The 14,011-nt window shown below is 37.9% G+C and overlaps 1 protein-coding gene across 1 annotated transcript; it reads left to right on the top strand.

Annotated features, from left to right (window-relative positions):
* The first annotated feature begins 279 nt into the window (after window positions 1–279).
* LOC126375238 (hairy/enhancer-of-split related with YRPW motif protein) lies at window positions 280–12,994 on the top strand. Its single transcript, XM_050022149.1, has 3 exons — window positions 280–449; window positions 1,873–2,081; window positions 12,453–12,994. Exons 1-3 carry the CDS (start codon window positions 280–282, stop codon window positions 12,992–12,994), a joined length of 921 nt encoding a protein of 306 aa, XP_049878106.1.
* The last annotated feature ends 1,017 nt before the right edge of the window (window positions 12,995–14,011 follow it).

Raw genomic sequence — 14,011 nt, 5'->3', positions numbered from 1 at the left:
TTCCCGCGAGTTTGTACAATTTTTGTGAACTGTGAAATTTTATAAATGTTTAGAAACATTTGTACAAAGTGAAAATAAATTAAAACGCCGCAAATAATTTGAAATATAGTGAGTGTGATAATTTTCACCGTGACATAATTATTTTTAAACATTTAAAACAAACAATCTTGAAGTAACAGTGTCCTCTGAAACTGGAAAACTTTTAAACCCTCCTCCACAAACCAGCAAGACAGCCAACATAAAAAAAATAGTGAGACATCCACCCCGTGATCTTCCACGATGGAATACCAGCAGCGTCACATGGACCCTCAGCAGCAGTGGGGCTACTGGCCGCCGCCGGCGCCGCACGCCGCTCCTGCGCCCGCGCCGGTGCCCGCGCCCAGGAGCAAGAGGACACACTCCGAGAGCGAAGATGACGCGTTCTCCGAGGAAAGCAGTAAAGATGCGCAGTAAGTACCTACTAACATAACAAATACTTTATTGTACACACAGGATAATTAGGTATTTTATTTATTTAAGGAAAACATACAACATATAATAACACGTATATAACGAGTACAGTAGTCTATTAAGTTTTCACAAATAATTAATGCACGATAAATAATGATAAATAAAAAAGGAAAAGAATGATCATGGCAAGATGGTCTTGCGTATCATTCGGTATCTAAGTACTTAGTCGGTCTAATTGGGTGTGGTGATGGAAACCCTTCATGGGGTTTAAACCCCAGTGCGTAGTTATTAATTAATCTTAAGTGAAGTTTTCACAAAAAAGTGACCATAAAAACCCTCCGTGCTTCGGAAGGCACGTTAAGCCGTTGGTCCCGGCTGCATTAGCAGTCGTTAATAACCACCAATCCGCACTGGGCCCGCGTGGTGGTTTAAGGCCCGATCTCCCTATTCATCCATAGGGAAGGCCCGTGCCCCAGCAGTGGTTTGGTGATGATGATGATGATGAAGCTTTCACTAACACGTTGAGTTGGCTAGATCATTATAGGCGGTGATACGGCTCACCACCTTTCACGTGGCCTAACAGAAAACACGGTGAGGTGTGGGTACTTAGTTCATCTTGCGATGAATGTACCTCTTGCGATCTAGGCGCGGGATTATGTTATGAAAAAATTGGTATAGAAAGAGACAGAATACTTGCTTTTTAATTTAAAACGACCTCATATTTTTCGGGACTTCCCTTAAACAACCTAAGTAAGAAATATTCCAATAACACGCCAATTAGAATTTTATAACAATAACATAATTACGTCATTATAACATTTCTAGAAAGTAATTGAAGTAACGTTACTACACGCTACAGTAAGCTTATTAGCTACAGGCGTAGCTATTGCTACGGAATTACTTGCTACGAGAAGGCTACGACGGAAACCTTTGTTCGAAACCAGTGAAAAAAAAATCATCTAAGTACATAATATTATCCAACTTCATTTTCATTACAATTAGCTTATTATGTAGGAAGGAAAAACATGAAACAAACTCCTGATTAGAAGTTATTAGGAAATATTGTATTTTTTTTTACGCTTGTTATTTTTTTAATCTTTTAGTTACTCGTGCCTTTTTTAATATTATATTTTTATATGTTTTATTATTATAGGTACTAAATTGTTATCTTTATTTTATGAGTACCTAGTTTATTTGTACAGAAATAAGAAATTTGAGAATTATTATTAATTAAGCTAGCTTATCTTTTATACTTAATTATTATTTTTATAACTCTTAATTCATTTTCTCATGCAATTATATGCTCTATACCTCCTGCAATTAATTGAGGGGAGGCCTGTGCTCAACAGTGTGACGTACATAAGCTATTAATGTTGTATTTATAAATAAGTATCTCTTCATCATAAAACTTAACTTCTTTAGATCCCCGGGCGGCGACTCGTGCCAGCTGCTCACGCGCAAGCGCCGCCGCGGCGTGATCGAGAAGAAGCGGCGCGACCGCATCAACACCTCGCTTACTGAACTCAAGCGACTGGTGCCCGCCGCCTGTGAGAAGCAGGGCAGCGCCAAGCTGGAGAAGGCAGAGATCCTGCAACTCACTGTCGACCATCTCAAGATGCTGCATGCTAAAGGTAAGAAGAGCAGATGATTATGACATTCCTTATATCCTATATCAGACATAATCCTTTCCTTTGCATGCTTATTTTGGATTGGCAACGGTGCCTATACAAACGAACATAAACTTTACCTTATATTAGCTCTTAAACTAGTGCCGTCTTTCTTCTTCTTTCAATATGTACAAGAAAGAGACAGGGTTACTTTTAGTACTGGCAAAATAATCAAAATTAAGTTAGTGGTTGTTCAATTGACAATCATTCACGATCGCCTCTTAGTTTTCCAACGAAGATAATAATAGTCCATCCTGCTCGTGACCTAGGGGGTTAAAAAGCCAAGAAATAATGCTACTTGATATTTATTGACATTGCGCACTTACTATATATTATTGCGCACTTACATATGCGCACTTAATATGCGTAAATGTCAAATTACAATATTTCTTATTAGATTAATTATTTCAATGTGCCCCTTCGAGATACATTGAATAAAATATGAACTCTATTAATCAAGGATAGTATTTGTTTTCTACTTACCAAAGAACTTTTATAACAGGATCAAAAGTTAAAGAGATAAGTCCAGAATTCTTTTCGAAAGAAGATTTTGAGAAAGTTTTAGGTCAAATGCAGACACCTCTTAAATACTTTAGACTAAGTAGTATGCCTTGGTATAAACAGAATGTCTCGTCTCATTTTTAGAATGTTCTGGAAAACTTTTGTGAGACACGAAGCAGCAACCTACAAAGTGTAGACTGAGCTATAGATACAAAGACTAGACTCTTCAAAGAAAAATGAGTGAAGTACATGCTAAACAATAGTAAGTAGAGCTTTGTGCGAAGGAAAATATTTGCAAAGACCATGACGCTAAGCTGGATTGCGGAGACACACACTTCAGGGATTTATGTATCTAGCTAATTTTGGTAGAAGTAACTACTATAGTTAGGTATTATAATTACCTCGACACTCAAGGGGATAAGAAACACCACGTTATAAATAAAGACACGCCTATTTTCATCGGGGTAAGCAGACCGAAATCCAATTTGCATCGATCTTAACATGGATACTTCTCTTGATTCTTCAATATTATTCAATCGAATAAATAACTGACGTCACAGGTATAATTATGTAATTAATCTTACAGAATAATGTATGTGCGTTTTCTCGTACATAGTTAAGGTCGTAAGGCCCAAATGCCTTTTAAAATCCAAATCCCATTGTTTAACTATTGTGTCTGGAAATCCGGGCCTTACGAGGTTAAGTAAGACCGCCCGTATATGAATCACGCCTGACCCCAATTTGTGGTAACTTCGTAGTTCTGCTTTCATTATGAAGGAGCTACGATTTATATTTATACCTAAACGTAAATTGAAGTTATTTTCTGTTAGGGTAGGCAAAGACCGCGGAATTCCACTTAGTACAATCCTGACACAACACTTTTGCTTCTTCCAATCTCAACAAAGAACATCATCATCTCCCCAGCACCATCCCGCTCCCCACAGGGTTTCCCCACCCAACCTGAAAATTTGACAGGTCCGGTATTTTACATAAGCGACTGCCTGTCTGACCTTCCAACCCGCGAAGAGAAAACCAGCCCAATACAAGTTAGGTCCCATACCTCCGCAAATGCATTTCTCTTCACCGCTGAGCACGTGATAATCATTTACGATCGAAACATGAATTTGAAAACAAATTCGACAATCATCTGTTTAAGCCTGTGTTGGATTCGAAGCTGCGACCTCAAAGTGAGATGCAAGCGTTCTACCAACTGAGCTACCAGGGCTCACAAAGACTTCAAGCATGCGCTGGTTTAGAGCACTCTTGACTGGGTCTTTTTAATGACGTATAACGCTTATATAATATGTACTAGAGCTCAAAGTCTTAGGACCAATAATAATTGTGTTATCCACAATAACTAAATCTAATGAATGTCTTGAAACCCTTTAATATCGAAATTGCGATTTCTTCGAAACATTCTCGACCTGATAAATAAATATTTTACTACGCGAGTGTAATATTCCTGGAATGGATCCAATATAACTTTCTCTGAATTGATTTACCTAAGCAAGTACAATAATTAAGCAACTACATAATATTTCAAAATTCCCGTTACATCTCACAATCAATACCGAAAAACCTGTCATTGAAACTCTAAACAACTCTCTTCCGTTTCCGTAGAGTTGTTGAAAAGGTTCTAACGGCTGTTTAGCAAAAAAAAATATACTTAAAAAAGATTCTAAAAAGCAAAAGTTACATTTGTTTCGCTTTTCCTGCCTTTTGAATTAAAAAAGTTGTTGTTTTTTATGAAATAGTAGGTACTGTTAGGTGTATCAAGATTCGCTATCGATATTACTTTTTCCATCCTGTTTTTTTGTCAAAGTTTATCTGAGAGAGACGTAATATCTTTCTGGAGCGTGTATCAGAGCGTGTAGCGTGTAAAAGTAGTCGTTACATGGGCCTTTGGCGGCTCAATAGTAACCCTGACACCAAGGTTGATGTACTCCACCTCACAACCCACACGATAGAAGAAAAAAAATGAAGTAATCCATCATAAACCGTATTACTTTAGACGTCAGGTGCATCAATTTTACTAAACGTACAAGTTTACAAGTTCCAAAAAGGGTTTTAGGACTATAGACAAGATTTTATATTGCGTTTACTAACGTTATACAACTTAGTCTCTGGTTACCCCGGTGGGAAATATGCGTGATGTAACGTGTCTGTTTTGCACTTGGCTGTATTATGGAATTCATAGAAGTAAATTTGTAAAGCTAGGAGGATGTTGTGGGTGATTCCCAGTACAAGTGATCTATTACTTACTGAGAAGGCTCATTTTATGTATTTATTTTTTCATTTTTATGAGCTGGATACTACCTATATTTCTCCCTGGATGTAATTCTTTCAATGGCTTTTTAACGGGGTATAGAACACCCCACTAATTTCAATTTAAAGCCAAACTTATCGCCATGAAATCGTCAAATCGACGTAATTAGTAGCATTACGATGACCGTATCAGATGGCACCGTGCGGGTATGTCGTTCCCACGCGTCGTTTCGGGGTGGACAGGGTGACAGGTGCGTGTTGTGGGTACCCCGGGGTGTTGTGGCCGCTCCGAGCGGTGAGGGAGTGACAATACAATACAATACAAATACACTTTATTGCACCAAAATAAAAAGAAATGACTGTGGAGTGACTGTGCTGTTTTGTTATTCTTAGCTATGTTTACCATTTCATACTCGTCATTTAATATGTAGTGTTCATTTTATTCATCCCTAATTTAAGAGCCACGCTCTTGTCGGTGTAGCATTCTCCTTTCTTGTCTATCAAATACCAATTCCTTAACCTCCTTATAAGACACGACGTTCGCCTTCTATTTAATCTGTACCATGTAAGCTCTTCTTGGGCTTCCCTTTCCTCTCTTTCCTAACTTGGAAACTTAATCCCATAAAAAAATAATTATGACAATACCGTTTGTAGTTTCTGAGAAATACGTATCTACAAACAAACACATATACATCAATGATATTGTGTTTGCAATTTTGTGAATATATGCGAATATATTCTGGTATGAATATACAACAATTTTACAAATTGATAACCTCCTTCTTTTTTAAAGTCGGTTAATAATAAAAAAACTGTTTAAAAAAGTCATTCATTCAAACATCCCAACGTCCGACACAAAATAACATCCTTCCGGAAGAATCAGTTTGCGGTTACATTGTGGTCAAATTAGTGATCAATATTTAAAATTATAATTGTAGCAGCCAAGCGTGTGTCGGACTTCAGTAGCTGCATCCCGCAACGTGGAAGCTATGCGTGCTCAGTGGTTGTAAAACCGCATGCCAACCGGACGGTCTCGACTTCCGTTCCTTGAAAGGTCAATGTTAATTTGCCCTTAGGGATGTTGACAACGGATTTTTGAGCTGGGTACCGTACTGGGACCAGATCTCCGTTCCAGGAAGAGAGCAATCATAATAATAATATCCGAATCATTCGTTCAGTCGTCAATATGTCTTCTGCTCGTTGAATATGTCACTAACTCGGCTGCAGGAAGAAAAATAGAATACTCAATAAATATATTGCCCCGATTCCTGCAGACACGTCCTAATTTTATTTTAAATTATACCCGTCATTTTCTTACCCGCCGAAAAGGAAAGGGACGGATGATTGTTGTCTTGTTGTTGGATTGTTGTTGTGTGATTTTAAAACGAACGAATAACCCGGGCGAATAAATAGGCATCTCGCTGGTATGTAATCCGTTTGACGTGCTGTCTACTTAACCCTGTCTGGTTATTGGCTGATGTAATTTTTTTAGACGGTTGTTTTAGATTTTTACCTAAAATTGAAGTATGTTCCATAAATTTTATGCCTGTCGATTACCCGTAAGTACCTTTCTTTTTCAGTGGAGAAGAAAATGACAGGTTTAACTTAAAATAAAATTAGATGGTGTCTGCAGGAATTAGCACCATTATCCATTTTACACTATATTTGTTTTTGTATTTAGGAGTTTATTTTTGACGTAACTTATTTTAGACCGCATATCGTCGCTGACGCCGCTAACAGACGTATTTGAAAAATTTGGCGTATCTGATTTGCACCTTTTGCCATTGTCAATAAGATACAAATTCTCTCTCTCTCTATTTAAGAGCTGCGCTCTTGTCGGTGGAGTAACCGCAAAAAGATACAAATAATTTTACAAAAAATTGCAGATATGTTAGTTTGCAAAGTCAGTTATGGTATTAAGTACTTGACCGAAAACTGGTGTAATGTTTCTATCTTTTCCATGGTATTGTAACGGCTTCACTCACGATCCGGAGGTCCCGCGCTCGAATCCCGGTGGGGACATATCACAAAAATCACAGACTGTGCGACTGTGAATTGCAAACTGATCACACCCGATTCTCCGAAAGTAAGATGGTGCGCACGCGCCAGGTAGTGCTTCCGAAGACACGTCCCGTCTTCCATTTACTTACTTACGTAGTAATTATATACTCGTTACATGAGCCAAAAAAAAAACAATATTTCCGCGTAATATTTACTTATATTACTACAATACACTTACACCAGAACCGACATTGCACTTTTTCATCCCTTGCTTCCTTACAAAACCACCTGTACCGCGGGAATTCATCAAATGTTTAGAATGTACGAGACCTTCTAAACTTTGACGAATTCCCACGCATAAAAATCATGATTGACCACTGTACCTGGCTCAGGGTAACATTTCCAAACCGCAGCACACTCCCACACGAGAGCAGTATAATGCGGTAAGAGCACGATGCGCCGGCGCAGGCCAGGTACGACAGACGGACACACACCTGGCGCCCGCGCACAAAAACTGGCAAACAGGAAGCGATACCACAGATATGTGATCCAGTTTTTGTCTCACTTACTCTTGGAGTATTGGGTGTATTTTTAATTAGGTTTGAAGTAAAAACACTGTTGAGATTTGCTTTGGATAGTCTTTCGGATTTGTCGAACGATTTTGTCAAATATCTTTTTCTAGAATTGTAATTCGAGACATGTATGTACTTATATGTATGACAACATACAGTTATACAGAGGTACATCTATTCTATTGCAAGACGAAACAAGTATCCACAATTTACTGAGCTTTTCGTTGCTTTTTTTTTTCAATTTAATAAAATATTCATAATTTGTATTTATTTAAATTAATTTTCAACCCGGAATCACATGGATCACACATTTAAACCACACAATTCAGTTTAGGCTTCACAACCTACTCTGAGGCACTTATTTTTTATATATTTTGTAATGAAATAAATTATTTATCGGTTGTTTTTCTAGGTATATCTGTAGTAACTCTAAAAAAGCTTGACCTACTTGTATCATTAACATTAAAACACAATTTATCATTTCCTGTTTTCAGCGTTCAACCTATTTGGCAGACAAATATCCTAGTTTAAATTCAGGAGCCTATATACCAAGTTCAGTAACAGTAGCACATTTATTTATGAATTCGTCTAGAAATTTAGATTTTGCCCCACTTTGTTCTAATAGATACCATTTAAAATTCAAATAGGGTTTAAATTACTTTTGCTTTGCGTTCTCTGTTTGGCTTTCCAGACATTTGTGATAGTCTGTTTGTAAAGGTCAGTTTGGGTCATTCTAGGGTATGGGGATGTTATTTTTAGTCTTTGTACAACGTTTCCATTCTAACAGGAAGTATTTTCAAAGCAAACATCAAATATAGACTCTTCGTTTCGATCGTTTGAAACGACAAAATGCGGCTATTTCTAGGAACATCTTAAAATAACTTTTCTTTTACAGGAAAATAGTCCTTTGATAAAAATGCTAAGTTCAAAAAGGTCCGTTTCAGAGGCTAATCTTTTAACAGCTCTTAACTGGTAAGTACTTAACCTAAAGTTATAAGCTCTTTTGGACTTGTTACTGGGTGAGAGCCCTCAGCGCTTCCCGTTAGCCCGGCAAAGTAGTTAATGCCACTTGCGGTAAATCTGCAATAAGACAGACGTCAAAAAAAAAACAAAATATCAGATTTAAAAATAATGTATAAGGTACAAAATTCATAGCACATTTTACTTTTCTTTGTATTTAACTCATTACTAAGACTTTGCAATAGGATTTACTATTCTTTTTCTATTATTATTTTTTGTGTGATAGTTTACCTTTTAATTTAAAAATTGTATTTTTTTTGCGTTTTTCATGTTGTTTCAAGTCTTATGTTTGTCTTTTTGTTTATTTTTTCATTACTAATTTATTTTATATATTGTTTTCTCGACATACAGCGCATAAGTCATGGGTCACACTGTAATGTTGTATGTAAGTGTCTTTATAAATAAATTAATAAAATAAATTATTTCATTGGGAGTCTCATATCCCCATTTAAACGCGGTAAGAACCCGTTATTATGTGTTTTAAATTATTTCATTTGAAAGAAAGTTTAGGTTTGAGTTACGTGTGTAACTTACCAACCTCGACTCTATCTTAACTCTACTTAGGTCGCTATGATTTTACAATAACATACCCAAATATTAATAGTAACGCAAACATGACCACTGAATGCTCCTATCAATTGGGGAAAGATAATCTCTACCAGTGCATATTTGTCCAGCAGGGGCCGCGTGGGAACACCGGCGCACACGCAGTCCCAGTGGCCGACACTCCTCGCCCTCCCCTCGCGAATTATATAGCTTATGTTGCACTCATTATGATTATGTCATTCGGGAATAGTAGAGTTTACGCTCGATTTGACACGTGTTAATGGGGTCGTGGATTCAAATCTGGGTGGGTGTTATGGGTTCTTTATATTCGGTTTTTGATATTTTTTTACGTTAACTATTTCTATTTGTACATCATCATTAATTTAAGAGCCACGCTCTTGTCGGTGCAGCATTTTCCAGGCTACTTTTTAGGGAAAATAGGGCAGTGGTTTCCCTCTTGCCTTCCGCCCCGCAGTACTTTGTCTGACGCAAGTGGGATGGCGCCCAGAGTAGTCTATTACAAACCAATACTAGGACTCCTGTCCTCCGCCTCTGTTCTATTTCTGGCTCTATTTATTTCTTCTGTTTCGACAATGTCGTTATCATTTTCTTATAAATGTTAGAAACATTTTCGTAGTAACTATAGAAGTGGATGAGCACAACACGCCTGTATCCTCGAAGGGGTAGGCAGAGGTGTATAATATACACACCCACTCCTCGCCAGCTATGCATAAGTCCTAAGTAATTGGCGGCGAGCCTATTGCCGACCTCACACGTGATATACATTCTCTCTCTCTCTCTATGTTTAAGAGCTGCGCTCTTGTCGGTGGAGTAACCGCCATTCCTCTCTTCCCGCCAAAACCTTCACCTCCCGATACGACACGACCTGCACCTTCTCTTTTATTTGTTTCATAAATGTTATCCTAGGTCTACCCCTTCCTCTCTTCCCTTCAATTTTTCCTTCTATAATGTTTGTTATAAATGAATCGTGCATTGAAGCAATGTAAATCAGGAATTATTTGAGCTAATTTCTGACACTGTTTCAACATCACAAAAAGTATGAAGGTACTATAGAAAAATCCACAACAATTCTCAAGCACACTTTTATTCTTTCCTCCCATAATCCCGATATACAAACAAACGCACAGATACTACAAAAACTACGACCTTTTAATCTACTTTCGAACTACACACATACATACAGACCGATATTACTGTGTACTCTATAGACTACCGGAAAGAGTGTATTTTTTTTAAATTTCATCTAACGCGAAAGGGTTGTCGCACCTGCGACATAAAAAAAGAATTAAAAAAAAACTTAATAACAGTGCCGAGTGCATTGCGGAAGGAAGGGGAAGAGAAATAAAAAGAAAAAAAAAGTTTTAAGAAAAGCGGGTCCTAACTTCAGATAGGAAGAATTGTTCAACTTTTGTCCCACGTCAAACGTCAGTCGATTGAATTGGAATATCTATGTCCTTACTTCCTGATTCGGATATAAATTAATTAAATTATAAAGACGGTCAAATTATTGTCTCGATAAAAATGTGACAGGAATACTTTATCTCGCGTACCTACTTAGTTTTAAATTATTTCATGCTAGCGAGTTTGTGTAAGATTCCTGCTACCAAGAGCGTTATGAAGATTATGTTTCAATTTGAATAAATTATGCGATGAATAATTTTAGACACTCTTCAGACAGTAAAACAAAAAGGAATTACTTAATATTGAAGACTTGTACAAAATTATGTGTAGTAAGCGAAAGATGAGTCTTACTTGAGTGTGTGCTCAAAACCGAGAACCCATCATGCTCTTTATTAAGTTCTTAAAATAGAATGGAATAAGAACACCTTCTAATTTTAGCTTAACCGACTAAATAGGTTCACTTGTAAAGTTAATATTAAATCTTATTGTTGGTTTAATTATGTAATCTGACCAACTTACGAGAAAAGTATTGGGTTTGGCAAGTAACAAACTTAGTTACAACTAGTTAGAAAGTCTAAATAAAAGTTATTTTTGTTGAAGCGTGAGATTTTTTTATTGTCTCCGAGGTCCAGTGGTTGAGCGTTAGGGTCACGATCCGGAGGTCCTGGGTTCGATTCCCGGTGGGGAAATATCACGAACATTACTTTGTGGTCCCTAGTTTGGTTAGGACATTACAGGCTGATGACCTGATGGCTGATGATCCGTGCTTCGAAAGGCATGTTGAGCCGTTGGTCCCGGTTACTACTTACTGATGTTAGTAAGTAGTCGCTACATGAGCCATGTCAGGGGCCTTTGGCGGCTCAATAGTAACCCTGACACCACGGTTGATGAAGTCGGTACTGCACCTCACAACCCACACGATAGAAGAAGAATCTCATTACTTACATGAAAAAAATATTTATTTACTTATTTCAAATTTGGAAACAAACAGCTTAAGTAACAATTTGTTAAATTCAAATAGTTTGTACATTAGCCAAAGAAGTTTTCACTTTTAACATGCATGCGTCATTAAGACGCAGACAAAAGTAATAAATTAATAATTAACAATTATCGGAGATACACAAAAATGAAAAGTTGATGTTACGTCTGTTCTAACGCTCCGTAACCTTCAGAACATTTTTGCGGGTCTGGTAAACGAAGCTTTAAACATTATATTATTTTAGTATAAATTACCACATGTGGTGTTCCAATAGGCTAAAAAATCTAGTTGGGTGAAGCAAATTTTTGTTCCTGTCTCAAAATTTGAGTATTTCACCCTTCGCTCTGGCCCAATGGCCCAGTTGTTAGGGCGCCCAGTATATCTTAACCCTCACACCATCAATGAACAGAGTTTTTCCATTCGCTCTTCTTAAACTATCGAAGGGGATAGCGGCTCAAGTTAAACTGGCCATCTTCTACGGATGTCCGGATTTTTTGGGGTCCCGTTACCCACAGATGCCGTGTCTGTCATCTCTTTTTGTCTTACAAAAGTGAGATAAAGCTGTCCCTGTCGCTTACTTGTTGCATAAGACTTAGGGGTCGTAGACTTGGGGCTATTTTTCAATTCGATTGAGGCGATTGTCTGAGCTCTATTTATACGCAAATATATGCAACATCTGCACGACTAATGGGGTAGACAGAAGAAAGTTGTTTCCTTTTGTACGAACCGGTTAGTGGACTTTTACTTTAACTTTTACTGGCCTTGTAATGGTAGTGGTACAAAAGAAATTGTGATTTCTTTGCAAAATATCGTGTTATTTTATTATAGGTCTCATAATTGAATAAGTCTTACAATAAGTTGTCATAAAATTACAGCGCCCAAGTTTGAAAAAATCACGTACCAGTTTCAAAAAGTAATATAGGCGTTCTTTTTGCTTCTATCCTGACTATAAGAAGCTATGATTTAGGACTACCCCCATTCTTCACCTTTAGTTTCAAACCTAACCAAAACCTTTTCCAATCTTTCCAGGTCTGGACACATTCGCGTACGACCCTCAGCGCTACGCGATGGACTACCACAGCATCGGCTTCAGGGAGTGCGCAGCCGAGGTGGCGCGCTACCTGGTCTCCTGCGAGGGTCTCGACATCCAAGACCCGCTCCGCCTACGACTCATGAGTCACCTCCAATGTTTCGCCGCACAGAGGGAGCTCGCTGCGAAATCCGCCAATTGGGGTACACTGCCCTCAGGGTATCCGCAATACCCCGCAACGCCTGTCCCCGCGCAGCAAAATTACACCGAGTTACACAGACAAGAGCCCATAGCTTCCACCGCATCGACAACTGTTGCAGCGCCAACAGCGATCGCAGCGCCGTTAACAGCAGCTCCCAGTTATCCCCATCATTATCCCCCCGCTCCTCCCGGACCCCCCGGGCCTCCCGGCCCTCACCCAGCACCCCCCGCGCCTCATTACCCTACCCCCTACCCCCATCATCCACCGCATCATCAGTACCCCCACTCGCAGAATAGTTCCAAACCGTACCGACCCTGGGGCGCTGAGCTGGCGTATTAAATCTTAGCTCTAATAAGATTCTTTGGACCTAGTCGCTCGATAGTTATTCGCGAGATTTTAGAATTTGGTGAGCGGTACACTTGAGAGTAATTGAGATAAAAAGAAACAAAAGAATACTTTTGACATTTCAAATTCACATTTCAGAATAACTCTGTATCTGTATGATTCTAATTGGAATACTTACAATTCCTTCGTCTCATTTCAATTGTAATTCTCCCAAAATTAAATATTTATTGTAATTCATAAACTTTGAATGCCTTATTAGAGTTCTACAATCTAAACTTTTCAAGGGGACCACGAACCAAACACTGTTGAGATAGATCTCAGAGTTTAAAATGTCTAAATTATGAATATTTTGGACTACGTTGTACTGTAGATAACGAATTTAAAGAATATTTTATGTAAGTTGCGTGATATAGTTGTAAGGATAAAGTCATTATAGTATTTGGGACCAAAATACAAGCTTTAAATTAGATTCTCAGGGGACAGTGTGTTTACAGAGTATAATATTTGGAGCGCGCATGGTATAAAGGATGAGCCACACTAATTTGCATTTAAATGCGTATTTTCGTGATTAAAAAGAAATCGCTGACATAGGTACTAAGAATGTGATTATAATTCCAATTTTGCGAAAAGATAGGTAAGTACATAAGTTTAAATGTAGGTAAGTAGTTTCAGTTCCATTTTCAAAATTTGTATAAAGAGGCAAAACAAAAATTCAAGTAAGCGTGGTTCATCGTTACATTTTGCACCTATGTAGGACAAAGCGAGTACAGAATCATTCCCAACGATTAGGTGTAGATAATAAATTGATAATTTATCATGATCAAGTTATATCGGGTCGTTTACCGAAAAAGTGCCGAGCCAAACACTTTGTTAGTGTCAACAACTTTTTATATAATGAATAAGTCATTTTAATTAGGGTTGTGAGAATTCCATTTCTGTATATAGAGTGGTCTGTTGTATTATATTATATAATATTATTATTATGTAAATAAGAAGAAGCCCTTTGAAAAG

This window comes from Pectinophora gossypiella, chromosome 2 (genome assembly GCF_024362695.1).
Source record: "Pectinophora gossypiella chromosome 2, ilPecGoss1.1, whole genome shotgun sequence".
Lineage (NCBI taxonomy): Eukaryota > Metazoa > Arthropoda > Insecta > Lepidoptera > Gelechiidae > Pectinophora > Pectinophora gossypiella.
This window is presented reverse-complemented; position numbering and strand designations above follow the sequence as displayed.

What these genes read in the sequence shown, in the direction of transcription:
- LOC126375238 (XM_050022149.1), top strand. Translation starts at nt 280, where the DNA reads ATGGAATACCAGCAGCGTCACATGGACCCTCAGCAGCAGTGGGGCTAC. An exon ending in GAAAGCAGTAAAGATGCGCA is followed by an intron (nt 450 to 1,872) that starts GTAAGTACCTAC and finishes TAACTTCTTTAG; the next exon opens with ATCCCCGGGCGGCGACTCGT. An exon ending in CAAGATGCTGCATGCTAAAG is followed by an intron (nt 2,082 to 12,452) that starts GTAAGAAGAGCA and finishes CAATCTTTCCAG; the next exon opens with GTCTGGACACATTCGCGTAC.